Consider the following 18295-nt stretch of genomic DNA (forward strand, 5'->3'; position numbering starts at 1 on the left):
TGTGAGCCCAAAGCTCAGGGCTCTCTCCTGGAAGTGGCTCTCCCTGACCAGGTTTCTGTGGAAAGCTGTAAGAAAAGGCCAAGAAAGCAGGGGCCCAAAGAAGAGGCCGGTAGTTAGTTCTCTTTCCTGCCCCTCTTGTTTCTGATGTCCCTAGGGAAGATGGAGGCGGGCCATCATTTTGCCAATTCCACGGTCAAAGCCTGAGCAGTCCTGGGGTTTCATGGGGGCTCCTTATTTCCTTCTAGTACAAATGCTGGAGAACTGGGGCTTCCCAGATATCTGAACCCTGAATTCTAACTCAGATGCACACTAAGCTTTAGTCTAAAGTCTAAAATCATCTTAGAGGCTGGGGTTTAAGATAGCTCAACCCTCATTTATAATCGAATCAGTCTGCCACCACACGTGTTCTCCGTTGTTTGCTTTGCTTTCCCATTCTGCCTCCTGCTTTTTCCTTTCGTCTCTATCATGGCCACGGGCCTCTGGAGCGCAGGCACCACGGCTCTAAAGAGCTTCTGGGCAGGCCAGCAGAAGGTAGTGAGTCATATTGCTTTAATAGAGTTGTTAGTTTTTAAGTACTCCTACCCCAATACATAAGGCATAGATTTATAAAGTGGAGTGGGTTTAATTTTTAAATTCAGGTGATGCAAATCAATAACCCAGTAAGACTCAAGTTCCCAAGTATTTCTAAAACATTCCCATAGTTTCCAAAACTATTTTTAAGGATTTCAATCCTTGGCTTTTTTCAAACAGGAGGGTGTGACTGATTCTGAAGGCACCTTGTTCTCCCCACTCATCACCATTAATGAGATAGATGACCTTGGGATGGCCTCCATTCAATCTGTCCTAAACCCAACCAAGGCAGACAAGCAGGGACTTGTGTGCCAGCCCTGGTACACACGTGTATGCAACTATACCTAACTGCCATTTTACAACTGCTGTTTAACTGAGTACTAAGTGCCTGGCACTGTGCAAAGCACGTCATGCTTTTAGTAGGTACCATCATCAGCTGCACTTTCAGATGAGTTTTCTGGAAGTTAAGAGGCTGGCTCAGCAGGCTCCCACAGCTCCTGAGTGGCAGAGCTGGGATTCACTCAGGCCCTGGGGCTGCCTCAGCCCACAGGCAACCACCTGGCTGGTCTTCTTGCACCCAAGAAATTGTATGCACAGTGTCGTGGGAACCTCCTCTGTGAAACCCTTGCTCCACCGTGACGCTGCTCATTGATAGCACAGCTGCTGGTGCAAACAATTGTCTTTCTGGCTTCTAGAAGTGGTTTGCTTTTATCTCACAGGGCTTGTGATCATTATGGCTCTCAGGGTTGGCCACCAAATGTGCACTGGGGCCCACCTTAGCAAGCATGTGAGGCCTGCTTGTTTGCCTTCACCTAATGGTTCTCACGTCTTTTATCTTCTCTTGCTGTACTCAGCTTTGTAAGACACGATATAAAATGTACTCACTTGTCAATTACTTTTTATATTATATTCCTCTAGTCATCAAATCACAAGTTTTCCTGCCTTATTTGAGGTGTTGCCTTTCTCCTTCTGATTACAAAAATCATAGAACTTCAGAAAATCCCCTAAATCACATAACTCCCAGCTTTGAATGTGGTCAACATCAGTATGTAAGCTTCCAATCACTTTAACTAGGCATAAAGTTTTTTCCTTTCAGTAAAATTGGATCCTAACTAGTTTCACAGCCAGCTTTTCCCCCTCCTTGCCTATTGGGAACATTGTTCAACAAGCCTAGGTATTTCATTACTTCTAACTGTGGTTATATTACCAGAGGAGCAAGTTAGGCCTATCACCTTGAGAACCAAAATTCTCTGCTCATCACAAGATTAGCTATTTTACCTGCAGTTTTAACTTGAAGGCTAAAATGACAAATCTTTTGGTGAATACCTTGTGCTCTTCACCATTCAAATACAGATAAAGCTTGTTTTGAGAAGGTGCAGCATTTTTATTTATGCTTTGATTAGCCTTTCAGCTCTAGTTCCTTTATTTACCAAAGTTAAATGAGGCAGATTAAAGTCAAAGGTTAGGGACTTCCCTGGTGGTTCAGTGGCTAAGACTCTGCACTCCCAATGCAGGGGGACCGGGTTGGATCCCTGGTCAGGCAACTAGATCCCTCATACCTCAACTAAGAGCTCCATGCTACAACTAAAGATCCAGCGTACAGCAACTAAGACCCGGCACAGCCAAATAAATATTTTAAAAAATAAAGTCAAAGGTTAAATCACAGGTATTGCCCACCACACCAGAGCCACCTTTCCAGTGCTGGGTGCTGGAGGCAAGAACACCAACAGGAAGTTCCTCAGGCCAGGGAGGGGCCTAGAAGTTTCCACAGGCAGATTCCACCCATTTGCCAAATTCCCCTAGACAACAGGGACCCTAGATCAGAGTATCATCAGGTCTTCTAATTTTTCTTCCTAAATATCTTACCTAGTAAATCACTACCCCCCAACGTAGGGGTACTCAATTTGTGGGTCAAGAAAGCAAATACTAGACCAGTTTCTCAGGGTATGTGGACCACTCTAGTTAGAAGCATCTAGGAAGCCAATCCCAGGCTCACCAAACCCCAATCTCCATTTGTTAACTACCTGGGGATTCCTACAGACCAAGACCCCAAATGATTTCAAGGGATCAAAAAGCCCTCCAAACAAAAAGCCCATGTTAAGAACTGCTGGCATAGAGGCCATAGGTTAAACATGCTGCCAAGGAAGGGCCAAGTCAGTGTCCTCAATGTGAAGGTTCTAACCCCCCCTTTCCACTAGTAACAAGCAGCAGCAGTACAGGCTGGGGTAATGGCCCCGATCTGCTCTTCTCAGGGTTATTTGGAAAAACTTCAGCCCTGATTAGCAGCCCTATTAGTATCCAGGAGATCTGAATAAGACTCCATGCTTTTGAGGGCAGAAAGAATGCCCTGCCTTGTTTGCAGTAAATGACTACCCATCACTGGCTCATCGGTGCAGTGCAAGGTCAGTTCACAACGCACCCCCCCCTTCCCGAAGCCACAGGAGACGGTGGTAATGGTGGGAGTATGGTTTATTAAGCTGTGCCTTAGTACAGGCGCTGGGGCTTGCCCATGGTGCTCTTAATGTACAAAGCCCGAACGTTCTGCCAATTTTTCTTGAGCAACGACACCAGGAAGTTGACAGCTAAGTGGATGTTGTACACAAGCTCATCATCTGTCATTTTCACATGGCCAACAGCCACTGCCAGACACAGCACCTGGGGGGAGAGGAAGGTCAAATCAGGCTGGTGGCTAGATTCAAGAGAATGTGGAGAGTGGGCCCATCTACAAGCCAGATGGCCCATCCCTATGACCTCCAGTGACCTAATGAGCAGTGCTCTGGCCCCAGACCAAGACCAGAGTTATATGAAAAGCTTCAATCCTGTTAGGTGACTGTCACAAGTCCTAAGTATCCACAGAAATGCAAACCAGAGCTCCCCCTTGGAGAACGTGGGTCAACTTCACCACTGTTCAGCCTATGCAACCGGCTAGACCTTCTCACCTTCTTCATCTGGAACTTGATTGTGGACTTCACTTCATCAACTTTGGCCACCATGTTCTCATTGTGGGTCAGCAAGGAAGGGAACTTGCCGGCCTTATTCAGGCCTGGGCCCAGGATTCGTGGGATCTGCTTGATCAGAGACTCTGAAGCCAAAAAGGCATCATACTTCTTGGCTGGTAAAGGGAGGAAGCCGTTAGGATCTGGCCCCTGAAGACACCTCTAAACAAGGCTATGAGACAACCGCAGAAGTGGCCTCTAACCAGCACTCTACCCCTTCCCCAGCTACCGACTCTTTTTAATCCTCTCCCCGTTCCAGTATTATCTCCATCCTCTGGACTTTTGCTGGCCCAACATTCACATGAAACCCGGTAGCAGGAGTCCAGGCTGACTCACAACCCATCTTGCAATGGAAAATGCTCACGCTAGTTAAGACTGCCTGGTTTCAAATCCTGCCTTTTTAGCTACACGACAACTGGGGAACCTATTTATCTGTAAAATGCTCAAATCACATAACCTAAAGGTTAAAATGAAATAGTGGGAGCTTTAAGTAGAAATTTCAATTCAGAATGAATTGATCTATCAATGTGACAGTTCTCGCTTGCTTAGAAAAGAACCACTGCCTGGCCTTCTTCCCTTATTAAATCCAGTCCTCAAAGCAAAACAGAATTTTCACGTGGCTAAAAAATACCACTCAAGTTAACCAACCACAGCAGATCCTTTCTGTCATGACTCTACCCCATCATCACTTTAAAATCCAAATGGCAGAAATACCCCTGTTCTACCACTCCAGTGAGAACTGCCTCCACCCTACCCCGCATACAAAACCACACCATGGTGGGTGGGCGGGTAAGAACCACACCAGGCACACTCACCCAGCTTCTTGACCAGTTTCTTATTCTTGTTGAGTTTCTTCAGAGCCTCGATGTCCATGTGGGGGATATCCACAGCCTTGGCCTCATCACAATGCTGCTGGTCCCCCAGAACACACACGGAAAACTTGGGGCGGGGAGTGGACTTAAGCCTGCATTTTGGGGGACAGTATAGGTCACACCCAGCCCTGGGTCCCAAGTGCAGGTGAAGGGGTCTGGGACCGCTGCAGCACTGAGCCTTACCCAGAGCGTCCGCATTCACCAACAGCTAGTCTGGCTTCTCAAACTAGCCGGCGGGCTCAGCCAAGGCCTCCCCACGCCTCCCCTCTTGTTTTAAGACCCAGGGTGGGGGTCCGTCCAGCCACGCCTGCCCGGAGCAGGGGGTCTGAACTACCCGGGCACTTCAGTGCCGCACGTGCCTGGCCGCCTCGGGCTCAACAAGAGCCTGAAGGGAGGAGACAGGCATGGGGACACTGAGGGCTGGGTGGGATTAGAACGGTGCCAACCTGACGGTGCCCGAGAAGCGTTTGTCCTTCTGAGGGTCATAGTTCTTCAGGCTTATCTGAAGCTCCACCGTCTCCAAAAACCTGAAAAAAGCGTAACAAAGTTAACGGACCTTCCGCGGCTTCCCAAAGCAGCCCTCCGTGGAAGTCCGCGCTTACTTCCGGCGCTTGCGCTGGTTCCCGTGCAGGACTTCCCGCACCGCCTCGTAGAGGGTGTCTCGGGAGACTTTGCTGCTGCAAGAAGGAAGCAAGACGAGCGCTCAGAACCAGCGAGCAGTGGACCAATCCGTTGGGGTGTCAGAAGGCTCAGGCTCGGGGATGGTCCACGGAATACTCCCCGGGAATTCCGGACGCCAAGTGGAGCAATCTGGACCAGATGCAAACCCCAGGGAAGAGGGGCCCTACTGGCGGCCGGCCTTGGCACGCGAACTTCAACGCCGGGCCCGTAGGCCGAAGCCTGGCAAAAATGCCCCGCGGCGAAGCATAGGCAAGGACCCCCGATTCCGCCCGTAGTGTCTCCCTCCCCACGGGGGCACCCGAAGGCGCGGATGAGTGCGGATAGCACTCGAAGCGCCACTAACCTCATAGTCCCTTGCGCCGCGAGAACCGGAAAAGAGACAACTTCAGTTCGCGCATGCGCTCAAATAGGACCTGGTTATCGCGAGAGATGCCTTGTTCCCGCGGCTTCCCGCTTGAGAGCAGTCGGGTCGCTCAGTGCCGGGGGTGGGGCGCCGCGGCCGCCGCGTGTTGCACCGCTAGACCTGCGCGGAGACCACCTGAGCTGCGGCGGTCTCGGGCGCCCGTTGCCACCAGCTGCTGCCCCAGGCCCTTAGGTAAGAGGCTGGGCCCAGGCCGGTGAGCTGCAGTAGTCACACCCGTGGGCGCCGCCCCGTGCCGGCCGCTGAGAGCGTGCAATTCCGACATGTTTGTCCCTTAAACCTCCTGCGCCGCTTCCTCCTGACCTTAGCACCTGCTTCACTTCTCAAAAGCAGGCTTTGCTCCTGACCTCTCTCCCTCATCATCTGGTTCTAACGGGGGCTCACGGCTTCTGAGGAAGTTGTGGGAAGGGAAATGTCGAGTTCTCTTCCTGGCGCCTCAGAGCCTGCGGTGGGGAGGAGCGGGTAAGGTTCTGTGATGAACTTTCACCTGATAGTTGACTCAGTAACATCTATAGGATAAGTGTCTTCTTGTTTGTTTTAATATTTATTTTGGCTGCGCTGGATCTTCGTTGTGGCATGTTTAGTTGCAGCATGTGTGATCTTATTTGCGGCATGCGAACTCTTAGTTGCAGCATGCATGTGGGGTCTAGTTCCCTGCCCAGGGATCGAACCCGGGCCTCCTGCATTCGGAGCCCTGAGTCTTTCCCACTGGACCAACAAGGAAGTCCCCAGGTTAAGTGTTTACTATGAACAAGGCGCCTAGCTAAGTGCTGTGGGAATATAGTTGTAGAACACACAAACCCACAGTATTGCACACCCTTTCTGCCTTTCCTATCCAATAGGCCTTATCCTGTTCTCTGCTCACAGTAATCCCAGGAGCCCTTCAGATTCCTCCTCAAAGGCCATCATCTGCCCAAAAGTCTTCCCCAACTCCAGGCTGAGTCACTCTCACCCTCAAGCCCCCCTCCCCAGTGCAGGATGCACAGCCTCACCTACTCAACAGACAGCTCTGATAGGGCTGGGGTGGGTGGTATCATACATGATCTGGCCCACAGAACTCTACCACCTTCCCCTCACAGAACATTTCCCTTGGAAAAAGATGCCCCTGTCACTGAGCAGGGTGGGGGTGGGGTGGTATGTGTTAGTTTTCAGCAAACACCCAGAGTTAGTAGGAAGGCAGGCACTGCTTCTAATAAGACATTACTGAACTTACTGCTTTTTATGAAATACCACTGATAAATTATTATTCAAGTCAGAAACAACACAGAGGATCGTAACATACACTTGAGCACAAGAGATCTGTGCCAAGCATACAGGTCTCCCGGGGCTCCTGGAGCATCACTGTCGTCCACTCTGGGTCTGCTTTGACCCTATTGAGGCCTATCTTAACTCCTATTTTATTTATTATTATTATATTTTGGCCACATGTCACGGCATGCGGAACTCCCCCAACCAGGAATCCAACCCTCGTCCCCTGCAATGGAAGTGCGGAGTCTTAACCGCTGGACCATCAAGGAAGTCTGATGCCTATCTTAAAGTGTCTGTCCCCACAGCCTGAGGTAGAAATGACAAGGAGGCAGCCCAGGCTCAGCAGCTCTTGGTAATACAACTCACCCAGCCCCCTTAGCCCCAGACCCTTCCTGCTGGCTGGGAGGCCCAGATGGCCTCTCTGCAGCCTGGAGCAGGGAGGCAGTTGACCCCTGGGATGGCCAGGCTCAGCCCTGACCCCCAGGCAAGGGGCAGGGTGAGGTGCTCAGGGCAGAGAAGTGTCCTTCGGGAATCTGATGAGGGAGGTCCAGGAGGGTGGTCCCTTGGTGGATGGTCAGGGGGCCAGATGTCTCAGGGCGGCCTGCAGGGACTTCCTCAGGAAAGTGGTATTGAGCTCCAGAGCTGCAGCCAGGCCCAGCCTCTGGGGCTCACTGATCTGGAAAGAAGGAAGAATCACGTCTGGACTCTAGCAGCTGATCCCTCCCCTCTCCCCTCTGCCCCTGGGCTCTGTTTAGTTAGAAGAGAGAAATCCAGGACACAAGGACAATAGGAGGAGATGACTCCCTGACCAATCTATCCTCATTATCTCACCATGGTTAAGCAAGGTGTTTGGATTCAGGTAGACCTCGGGTCAAATACTAACTGCACAACGTACTGTGTCAGCCATATTAAGAATAGTTGACAATTATTAGGTGCTTACTATGTGGCAGCACTTTATATGCATGACTTCATTTAATCCTCACAATCCTCCCATTTTACAGATGAGGAAACTGAGGTTCAGAGACACTCCACTGTGGCTGACACATTCCTTATGGGCCACTCTTTCTTCCCTGACCTGTTGCTGCAACCTCCTGACCCATCTCTGCCCTGTACCTTCACTCTCCAATCCCCACTCCTTGCCAAGGCCAGAGGTTTCTTTATAGAATACAAATCTAATCAGGTCACTCCAGCTGAAGGCCCTGAGATAACCTCTGATGCCTCATATTGGAGGTCCTTCCAGGATCTACAGAGGGTCTTCAGAGGATCCAGGAGCCTCCTGAAATTGTGCATAAGATGTGTATTCATATTTCCATTTTTCTGGGAGGATGTATGCCTTTCACCAAATCATCAAATAGGCCTGTGATCCCAAGAAAAGGGTTAAGAGCCAAGAGAAGACCTGGTCTTCAAGATAAAGTCCAAGCTCCTCACCATAACCTACAGGGCCCTCCATTAGATGCTACCATGACTTGGCAATGTGACCTTGGGCAAGTTACTTTAACCTGCGTCTCAATTTCCTCACCTATAAAATGGAGCTAATAATAGTATCTTCTCATAGGACTAACACCTGGAATAAACTAGTGAGTTAACATATGCAAAGGGCTTAGAACGATGCCTGGAACATATCAGGGGCTACAAGCATCAGCTCTCAGTATTTTAGCTCTCTAACTTCATCCCCTACAGCCATCTACTCTTGGGAGTTTAGGCCTCAGCTACAATGATGTACCTGCAGATCCCCTGGGACATTCAGTGCTTACACTGTTTCTTTTGCCTGGAATGCCCTTTCCTTCATCTCCGCCCTTGACTACCACTCACCCTTTAAGAGTCAGGAAGCCTGTCCCAACTCCCAACCACAAACAAGGTTTAGTTGCCCCCTTTTCCTCTGTCATCAAATGCCCTGTGCATACCTTTCACCTGGCTCCTACCAGATATTACAATGAGCCATTTATCATCTCTCTCCCCTCTCACTAACTGGGGGAGAGGGTCAAGTCCAGGACAGAAACTGTGATATGGTCACTGTTGATTCCCTAATGCCCTAGATAGCATCTGGCCCACAGCAGTGTTGGCTGGATGAATGAACTCCTAAGCAGTCTGACTCCCCTGTCTTGGGCTTGAACTTGTGGTTTCCCAGGCTAACACTCAGGGTTACCTCCCTGGCAAACATATACCCTCATGGCAGCCTCAGAGCAGCAGAAGCAGCCCTCATGGCCCTACCAATACTCACATTGGCCTGATACTTGGTTATCACTGTCAGCATGAGCTTGGCATAGGCCATGGACGTGGTGGCTGCTGGCCCCTCTTTACAGAGTTTCTCCATCAACACACTGAACTTCTCAGAGGGCATCTCCACCTGCACACGTTAGGAGATCGGACAGTAGCACAAGAAAGGGCCCTGGATTCAACTCCCAACTCCATCACTTCCTAACCAGGTGACCCTGGGCAGGTCACTTAACTGAGACTCAGTTTCCACATCTATAAAATGGGGCTCATGATGTCAAACTCTGAAGACTGTGAAAAGGATCAAATGAGATTATGCACATAAAGCCTGGCACACAGGTCTCAAATAATGGTGGCCACTGTTGCACAGGCTCAGACTAGGAGATGGGGGGCAAGGATCCCTCGCCTGGCTTAGTGGTTGAAGATATAAAGGAGTGAGGTCCCAAGGGGGCACTGGCAGTATAATTACAACAGATCTTCATAGTCACGATTTAATAAACACTTATTATGCATTAGGTACCATTCTGAGCACGTTACACCAATTATACCATTTAAACCTCACTCCAGTTTTATGTGGTAGGTGCTATCATCACTCCCCTTTTGCAGATGAGGAAACTGAGGCATAAAGAGGTTAAGTCAACTACCTACATTATAAACAAATGAGGCAGAATTTTAGGTACTGATATATGGAAAAACTGCCGAAATGTACTGTTAGATGAAAAAAGCAAAGTGCAGAGCACTGAGCTTGGTGTGTTACCATCTATGTAAAAAGCAGGGGAAAAGTAAATTTCACCGTGTGTCCTTGTATATATACAGCATCTCTGGGAGGGTTCCCCTGCAACTAGTAACACTGATTAGCCCTGGGGAGGGGAATCTGGGTGGCTGGGGGAAATTTTTTCACTATATCATTTTAAACTTTCAAAACTGTGAACATATGAATCTATTACCTATTCAAAAATAAATTAGGCACTGTCCCTGGCAGTCCAGTGGTTAGGACTCCACGCTTCCACTCCAGGGGGCACGGGTTCAATCCCTGGTCGGGGAACTAGGATCCCACATGCCACGCAGTGCGGCCAAAAAATAAATTAATTAAATTTAAAAATAAATTAAATTTACACACACACATCAAAAAGTCCCTCCCCAAGGCCACACAGCTATTAAGAGGCAGAGCTGGGATTCACCGTGCAGTCAGCTCTCTGCTACCGGCCTTTCAAGCCCCTGGACCCTCCCACTGTCATGGGCACCCTGCCGGAGGGCAGTCATCCTGCTTGCCCCTCCATCACTGAAGGGGTCAGACACCCAGGAGCCGCACACCCAGCCACAGCACTGCAGCGCTTCTTTGTCCACTCTTCCCCAAGGCAGCCTGCTCACCTGCCGCTCCAGGAGTGACTGCAACACCAAGAAAGTCTCTTCCTTCCAGGGCAGCTCCAAGATCTGTCTGCAAGGCACAGGCCCCAGTGAGGAAAGCTCAGCCTCCCACCTGAGCCTGAGTATCTACTGCTCCTACCCCAAGGCAGGGCAAGGCCCTGGGGACAGCCAAGATCTCCAGCCAACAGAGGAAGTAGTCAGAGCTCCCCGATGCTGGCGGCCATCTAGCAGCCACTGCTGCAGAGCCCATACTCAGTGCTGGGAAGGCCACAGCCCAAGACCCCCGGGACCTGACATGAAGGATTTGGCAGTGAGAGGTATAAAGGTACCCTGAAAAATAACCAGGAGTCGATAGTGCCTCCTGAGTTCGAAAGCGGAGGATGACCCAGGGAAGAGGAGGATGACGATGGGTGAGATGACACACAGGAGGCTTCCTAGAGAAGGCGAGACCTCCCTGCGGAGCCCAGCCCACGGTGGGGTCCACTCCAGCTGCACCTACTGTCCTCAGCTTGTTTGGAAAAGCAGGATGTCACATGGAAACGGTGCGGCTTCTTGGGTGCACAGACTTGGGTTTGATCCCAGGCTTTTGCACTTGCTGGCTGTGTGACCTTTGGCCACCTCCCTCAACCTCTCTGAGCTTCAGTTTTTCCATCTCTAAGGTGGCCGCAGCACTTACCTCACAAGATTGCACGAAGACTAACGAAGTAATAAATCGAAAGCACAGAGAAAGTGCTCAATAACTGGTGGCTGGTAGTATTTTTGCTACTGTCCCCTTCTCGTATTATACTTAGCATTTCATATTTCACGTTAGTGTCCAATGAGATCTCACCTACTCATTATTTCTACACGTCTGTATCTTGACTCCCCAATTTTGATACCCAAGTTTAACACCAATTTAGTAACAATATTTGAGCACTCACTAGGTGCCAAATACTGTGCCGAGGTCATTATATGCATTATCACATTTACTATCTAGAAAAACTCTACAGAGTTCATACGTGGAAACAGAGGCTCAGAGAGATGGAATAACCTGTTTAAAACTCGCACATTTAAGTAAAAGGCAAGGTTGAGATCTGCAACCATGTCTGTCTGACTCCAGAGCCAGTGCTCTGAACCACTACGCCATGTTCCAACTACGCCAAGAACTCAAGAGCTGGAGCACCAGCCTCTTCGCATTCCCGGGGGCACCTGGCACAGAAGACTGAAACCCTGGGCTTGGGAAGGTGCGTGGGATGGCAACTTCCAGGGGCCCACAGGTGGGAAGGCACAAGCCAGGCTCAGGACAGCGAGAGGGGGCATCGGCTGTGCCACTGCCTGTATTTCAGGCACAGGGCCTGGTACCCAGCCGGCTCCAAGTCCAGAATGCCAAGAGCAGGTTTGGCCAGAGGGAGGAGGTGTGGGTGGGGCCAGCGTGGAGCTTGTACACTCACCCCAGCATTAGAGCCTGCATGTCCGGCTCCAGGGCCTCGTCCTTTGTCAGGCAACACAGTAACTCTGTTTGAGCTGGACCTGGGTGGGCGACAGCAGAGGGGAGAAGTCTGGGAGAAGCTGGCAGCAGAGAGTGGGGCTAGCAGGGAACAAAATGCCTGGCCCTTTACAGGTGGCATCGTCAGGGAAGCAACAGGTATCTTCACTCACTGAAAACTCAGCTCCTGCCAGGGCCACCCGGGGGGTGAAGGGTGCTGGGAACAGACAGGGCAGAGCTACCAGGCCTGGGGCCCATTCCAGAATTACCTGTTCCTGGGGCTTGGAGCACAGGTCCAAGGAGGGCTCTGCAGACGGCGTAGGTGTACTTAGTACAGAAGGAGGTCAGGGCAGTTGTGAGCAAGCGGGAGGCTGAGGAAGTCAGCGAGAGAATCTACAGCCAACGGGGAGGAAAATATTAATTTCTTTCTTCTTCCTTCCTATCAGTGTTTATTGAACACGTATTTCAGAGGCTCACACATTACAGTACAGAGGAAAAAAAAAGTTCTTTTATCTAGGACTCACATGGATCCACTCATTGGAAAGGACACATAGCTCCCTTCCCCAGCTCCCAAATCCCTGATCCCAAACCCCAAATCCCTTCCGCTCTGTAAGGATCTGGGGCCCAAGAGGGAGGAGTTAGATGCCACGTGGGTAGATGGCCTAGGGGGCTATGCCCTTCCCTTGCCCCAGGCTCCCCAGACAAGCAGATGCATGCAAGGCTGGGAACCCCCTCTCCCACCCTGCTGAGGGTTCAGACTGTCTCCCTCACTGTCCCTGGCACGCCATGTGCGTCCCAGCGCACCTACCCGTCCAAGGAAGAGGCTCCTGGTCAGCACAGTAGCGTTGCTGAGGCTGAGGTCTGGTGAAAGTGCCAGCAGCCAGGTGCAGAGCTGCAGGAGACCTGTGTCCGAGAGCTGCGGGAGCTGCAGCTGGGCACACACCAGGTCCACCTGCCAAGGAGGAGGGAGGGCACCGGGACACTCAGCCTGTCTCTGCTGGGCTGTCTCAATCCAACCGGGCAGCAGAAGGGGCAGGGCCAGGACACTCCAGGGTAAGGTAAGGTGGGGAGAGCTGCCCTACGGGGAGGAACCAAGGGCTAAAAGAAACCACTGAGGGTCACCCCTGCCCCTGAGACCAAAACACCCAACAAAATCCCCTCCCCAAATTCCTACATGAGGCAGGGAAACACAAACTTAAATGGAGAGAGGGACCGTGTCCTCAGGGCCAGGCGGTTTTTCTGGACTTACCTGGCCAGGACTGCATTCGTGGAGAAGCTGCAGCTCAACTGGTGGGGTGCCCTCCAGCCCTTCCAACCCCTGGGAAGGCAAATCCCATGTTAGGACCTGCAGAGCCCTCAGTGACAAGTCACTGAGGCCACCCCTTCAATTGGCAGAGTGGGTGGCTAAGGACCCCAGAAGGTGCTACTAGAGGAGAGGAACTTGCCTGGAGTTAGAACCTGTCTCAGGTTAGACAACATACTTGGACCAAGAAAAGCCTTTGCAGGGACTGTCCTCAGACCTTCATTCCAACCCCCTCACCCAAACAGCCTGTGCCTCACTGCACTGGGGCTTCCCTGGGCACAGCTGGGGTCCAGGCAGGGGGCGGAAGAAGGGTTATGGGTAGCAGAGTAAGGCCAGTCACCTTCCCGAGGGTCTTGAGCAGCTGCTGCAGCCTGGGAACTTGTTCCTGCAGAAGAGAGCCCAGTCACTGCCATGTCCCCACCCACACAACATGGCCCCCAACCCAGACCCAGCCCCCTCTCTGAGAAGGCCCCAGGTCAGTGGGCGCTGGCGGGCAAAGATGATTCAAGAGAGCCAGAACATGAAGCCTAAACCTTGCAAAGTGCTTAAGAACTCAAACTAGACAAGACCTACGTAAGCCCAACTGAGCAGACTTGTCTTCTCTGCATCCATCCTAACGGGGGCAGACCCAGGCCTTGGGCTGGGAGGACAGGCTGGATGCTGGCGTGATTCCCCCATTCCCATAAGATGGGTGGCAGGGGTAGCTCCGGAGCCTTTCCTCTTCTGTGGTACCCTTAACCTCACACTACTGATCATTAGGTCAAGGGCTCCCACCTCCAGTAACTCCTGTCCCCACCCCCTCCTCAGAATCTGTGGAGCAGAAACTACATTCCCTCAACCCCACCTCCTTCCCCTTGCTCCACGGACCACAGTCATCCCAAGTGGGACACAGTATCCCAACAGGTTTCTGCCCTGTATAAACCCCCCATTCCTGAAGAATCACTCTAAAGCAGCCTCCTCACCCTAGTACCTGGATAGCTCCGGGCAACTCCAAACTCTCAGGTAGGCCCTTAGCATCCTCTAGACTCCGACCAGCCTCACTGGGCTTAGGCCCCAAAGCGGGCTGGTTCTTAATGGATGATGCGCCTCCTCCACTGGCCAGGGATTCCAAAGTTTCATGTTCAGGTCTCTTTTCCTCATGACTTTCTTCTTCTTCCTTTTCCAAACACCGGAGCCTTTTGGGGGCCCTCCCCCCCTCAGGACTGGCAGGCTCCTCCTCCCGTTCCTTTCTGCGTTTCCCAGGCCGCTGGGAGTCCTCGACCTCCTCCTGCTCTTCTTTCCCTTCAGGATCTGGAGCCTGGGGCAACTTCAACTTCCTGCCCCCTTGGCCCAGCTGCCTACACAGGCCTCGGAGCTGTCTCTGGCACCTTTTAGACAGCGGGGACGCTCCCTCAATGGAGACCCCAACACCCAGATCCCTTCGCAGAAATTCCCCAAGGGCCCGGAGCCAGGGATCAGGGTCGGGGCTTGGATCCCGCTGCACAATCTGCAGCACAGGGAGGAGACTGCTTTCAGGCAGCGACGGCCAAACAGCCATCAGCAGGGACATCAGGTTCCTCTGGCATAACGGGGGCAATCGCAGCAGCAGTGGTTTCCTGGGTTGCAGAGGGAGAACAAGCAGTTAAGAGTGTCTTGCTGAAAGGAACATAGGGCAGACTGGGTAGAGCTAGAGGCTAGATGGCACCGGACAGACGGGGGCGCTGGTGGGCAGTACCTGCGGGTCAGTATGGATGGAGGAGGGGACGGCATGGAAATCATTCAACAAGTGAGCATCTATTCTACACTACACTAGGCCCTGTTCTTCGACATCTCCTATTTCAGCTCAAAAATTCACGTTGAAACCTACCCTATAATAGATCCATGCTTGTTTTATGTAAAAAAAAAAAAAAAAAAGCCCTTTCCCAAACTTTACATAAAAATAATACTCCAGAATACTGAGCAATGCTTAGCCTGCAGCCCTGTGCTCCCCTTGGCAGTCCCCTGGAACTCACAGGGTCACATCTGTCCAGCTCTGATGTTCCTTTCACTGAACTGAGTTCCTGAGAGGCAGAAGCTGTGTCTCTGTCCTCTGTGTCCCAGTACCCAGCACAACACCAGCCTAAAGCAGGCACTTGGTGCACATTTATTGACTGAGTTAAATCTCTGAGAATAAGTGTTCACAGATCAGCAAGACTGCTGTGGACAGAGCAAAGTAGCCATCTGTAACGTGACAAAGGCATGCATGCAGATGCTATGTGACCTGAGGCTTGCTGGAGTGGCAAGCAGGTCATGAGTGCATCTAGCCCACCACCCATCACGCCTCTGAACCTCTGTATACATGACTTTGTGGGGCTGTTTGTCATCACACACAGAGGCACTTGGGATATATGAGAGAGGAATGAAACCTTTTATTTTTGTGTGTGGAGAAAAAACACTAAATGAGAGAGAAAACTAGAGTAAAAGTTAAAAAGATCGTCAATTTGTGGTGGAGGATACTGGGAGTAGAGAAGTGGGGAAGAGCCTACTCCAAGGACTTTTACCTTTTTTGTGCATGGACCCCCTTATCAGAATAAGAGGGTTAAATGCACAAAATACATAGGATTACAAATGAAAACAATTATACTGCAGTACAGTTCTATCCAGGGACCGCAGGTTAAGTTCCATTCCCCTTACTCTGTCCAGAAAGAGCCAGACCATTGGGTAAACATCTCTAGAGCGTCCAATTTGTGGACTCAGAAAATTCTCTTGACCATTCTCTTGAAAGAAATTCAAGATGGAGTGTGGGAAGAAAATAATAGAACTTCTATTTCTATTTATCTAAAACATAAAAAATTAAGTATTACAAATATTTAAAATATGGATTGGCCCTCCATATTCCAGTGTCCAGCCCAATTCTTAGGGAGGGGTAGTCAAGGAGAGTGGCAGGCCTGCTCTTCAGCCCCCTAGAGGCTGAAGGTGGCACCTCACTCCGTTACTTTCTGTATTTTACTTAACTAGATAGTTAAGTGCATCTATGGACACTGTATTATCTTTCTTAACAAAACGAACCCTCACAAAATGGACACATGGCTTACAAGGATGTCAGAAAAGAAACTGACTACCAGTAAGGGAAGCACAACCTAATTTAAAAATGGCAGAGCCGACACTTCTGCTCCTAGTAGGGATTCTTAGCCACATAAAGAGGGGGAAAAAAGTTCAAAGTCACCCAAAAGACTAGAAATTATCAAGAACACCATCCTTAAGGTAAGCGATCTTGCCCTAAACTGTATATTATGCTTTGAAAAACTGATAATATAAAGCCAGCATGATCAGATGTTTATTGTCATTTACCACGTTTTAAATTTCTATTTATGGGGACTTCCCTGGTAGCGCAGTGGTTAGGAGTCCGCCTGCCAATGCAGGGGACACGGGTTCCATCCCTGGTCCGGGAAGATCCCACATGCCGCGGAGCAACTAAGCCCGTGCGCCACAACTACTGAGCCTGTGCTCTAGAGCCCATGAGCCACAACTCCTGAGCCCGCATGCCACAACTACTGAAGCCTGCGCGCCTAGAGCCCGTGCTCCGCAACAAGAGAAGCCACCGCAATGAGAAGCCCGCGCACTGCAATGAAGCGTAGCCCCCGCTCTCCGCAACTAGAGAGAGCCCACGTGCAGCAACAAAGACCCAACACAGCCATAAATAAATAAATAAAAATTTTAAAATTTTCTATTTATGTATACTTGACAATGTACGTATTTTAACACACGTGTACTCTTGACCTATACTGGAGGTAAGAGATCGAGTTTTTTAGAGATGGAAGTGTGTGATTAAAATTAATTAGAATCCACTGACTTATAATTATTCATTTACACCCAACCGAGGGCAGGTGTTTTCCGTCTAGGTAGGCAGCACTGCACCCAGTACCTACGCTATGAGGGTCTGCCGGAGGCCCCTCCTCACAGGGCGCACGGCAGGGACCCGCTCTCGGGGAAAGTATTTCACCTCTCCGTGCCTCGGTCTTCTCATCTAGAGAAGTGGGTAGCGCCAGCCCCTGCCTCACACCACCGTGGAGGATGACGGGCGGCGCCCCGAGCTACGCCAGGGGCCGCCGCGACCAGCAGGGCAGGAGGAACGCGGGCGGACGACTTACAGCTCCAGGCGACAGTCCGGGCCCTCCAAGACGGGCTCCTCCCGGCACAGCGCCTCGAAGACGCGGTCCCAGCCGAAGGGCTCCCCGCCGCGGCCGCTCAGAGCCCGCAGCACCCCCAAGCCGCGCCGCGCCCCGTCGGGCCCCGCCTGCAGCGCCTGCAGCAGGAGGCGGGCGGGGGCCTCTAGGTGCGCCCAGGGCGCCGGCTCCGCGCCCTCAGCCTGAGCCGGTGCCGCCTCCGGGGCCTCCATGCCCGGGGCCAGGGAAAGGGAGGTGGACGACAGCGCCGGCCCTGATGCTGCGGCCGGCCCCTTCCCGCGCGCGCCACATTCCCTCCTCAGCGTTCGGGGAGGCTCTCGGACTCGCACCCCGCCAGAGCGCGAGACTAGAGCTGTCAGAAAGGAAAGGAACGGGGAAGTGCGGCTGGGGCTGGGCACAAGGGCAGGCCGGAAGGGGCAAGGAGGAGGATAGCAGTAGGGAGGCGGGGCTAAGGCCGAGTGCAGATCTGCTGACGGGGCGGGACCAGAGTGGGGGCGGGGCCACAAGGAAATAGGTTTGTGGGCGGGGTCATGCAAGAGATAGAATGGGGCGGGGGTAGGCGTAGGAGCGTGTCCTCTGCGGCTGACCCTAACCTTCCCTCCTCCACCAATCGCTGAAGTAAGTGAGGGGGCGGGCGTACAGAATGGATATCAGGGATCCTGTTGGTTGTACTTCAGGATCCAAGTATCATTTAATTTTAGCTGACGCCCATGTTGCTTATAGATCATGGGCTTTGCCATAGGATTTCATCATAATTTACCATAACGTCACCTCTTCCACAGGCAGTCAACTGCCATCATTCGGGTTTCAGTCCTCTCCAGAAATGTTTGATCTACTAATATACCCGAGAATGGAGTCGCAGTAAAACCTAATGCCATCTATATGGCCAAAGGCATTCCTGTAAACTTCCTCCCTAAGATCAAGAAGTGGCCTTGCTCTGGTTGTTTATAAGGGACCAAGAGTGCCTCCACTTCCCAGGGTTTTGGTTTAAGGAAATCTGCTGGAGGAGGCA

At 51.4% G+C, this 18295-nt stretch overlaps 2 protein-coding genes across 16 annotated transcripts; both read right to left on the reverse strand.

Moving 5' to 3' along the window:
• Positions 1-3021: 3021 nt before the first annotated feature.
• Positions 3022-5536, reverse strand: RPL10A (ribosomal protein L10a). 3 transcript variants are annotated; one of them, XM_082412686.1, is made up of 6 exons: positions 5463-5536; positions 5041-5115; positions 4885-4965; positions 4382-4530; positions 3510-3682; positions 3022-3225 (listed from the first exon to the last, which is right to left on the reverse strand). In XM_082412686.1, the coding sequence occupies exons 1-6, from the start codon at positions 5465-5467 to the stop codon at positions 3055-3057; spliced, it is 654 nt and encodes a 217-aa protein (XP_082268812.1). In that variant the 5' UTR covers positions 5468-5536; the 3' UTR covers positions 3022-3054. The 3 variants fall into 3 exon arrangements, with proteins under 3 accessions (XP_082268812.1, XP_082268813.1, XP_082268814.1); XM_082412687.1 differs by lacking the exon at positions 4885-4965 and having other exon boundaries at positions 5463-5516; XM_082412688.1 differs by lacking the exon at positions 5463-5536 and having other exon boundaries at positions 4622-4965; positions 5041-5121.
• FANCE (FA complementation group E) lies at positions 5509-17714 on the reverse strand. Of its 13 annotated transcripts, none has more exons than XR_014250726.1 (11): positions 17248-17713; positions 14109-14733; positions 13479-13523; positions 13085-13153; positions 12644-12787; positions 12105-12228; positions 11801-11879; positions 10374-10440; positions 9010-9135; positions 7155-7464; positions 5509-5642 (listed from the first exon to the last, which is right to left on the reverse strand). XR_014250726.1 is itself a non-coding variant. In XM_082412613.1 (10 exons), exons 1-10 carry the CDS (start codon positions 17493-17495, stop codon positions 7457-7459), a joined length of 1530 nt encoding a protein of 509 aa, XP_082268739.1. In that variant the 5' UTR covers positions 17496-17714; the 3' UTR covers positions 6757-7456. The 13 variants fall into 13 exon arrangements, 9 of the variants coding, with proteins under 9 accessions (XP_082268737.1, XP_082268739.1, XP_082268734.1 ...); XR_014250727.1 differs by lacking the exon at positions 5509-5642 and adding an exon at positions 5682-5983; XR_014250728.1 differs by lacking the exon at positions 5509-5642 and having other exon boundaries at positions 6757-7459; positions 10374-10436; positions 17248-17714.
• Positions 17715-18295: the final 581 nt, after the last annotated feature.

The sequence above is a fragment of the Balaenoptera physalus genome, assembly GCF_965194825.1.
Source record: "Balaenoptera physalus genome assembly, chromosome: 11".
Classification (NCBI taxonomy): Eukaryota; Metazoa; Chordata; class Mammalia; order Artiodactyla; family Balaenopteridae; genus Balaenoptera; species Balaenoptera physalus.

Excerpts from the sequence above, each read along its gene's own strand:
- FANCE (XM_082412608.1), bottom strand. The coding sequence starts at position 17,495 with ATGGAGGCCCCGGAGGCGGCACCGGCTCAGGCTGAGGGCGCGGAGCCG. Across the intron at positions 13,524-14,108 it reads AGTTGCCCGGAGCTATCCAG|GAACAAGTTCCCAGGCTGCA; the intron begins GTACTAGGGTGA and ends TCTCTTCTGCAG. Across the intron at positions 12,788-13,084 it reads ACGAATGCAGTCCTGGCCAG|GTGGACCTGGTGTGTGCCCA; the intron begins GTAAGTCCAGAA and ends CCTCCTTGGCAG.
- RPL10A (XM_082412686.1), bottom strand. Across the intron at positions 4,531-4,884 it reads CGCTTCTCGGGCACCGTCAG|GCTTAAGTCCACTCCCCGCC; the intron begins GTTGGCACCGTT and ends CCCAAAATGCAG. Across the intron at positions 3,683-4,381 it reads GAAACTGGTCAAGAAGCTGG|CCAAGAAGTATGATGCCTTT; the intron begins GTGAGTGTGCCT and ends TCCCTTTACCAG.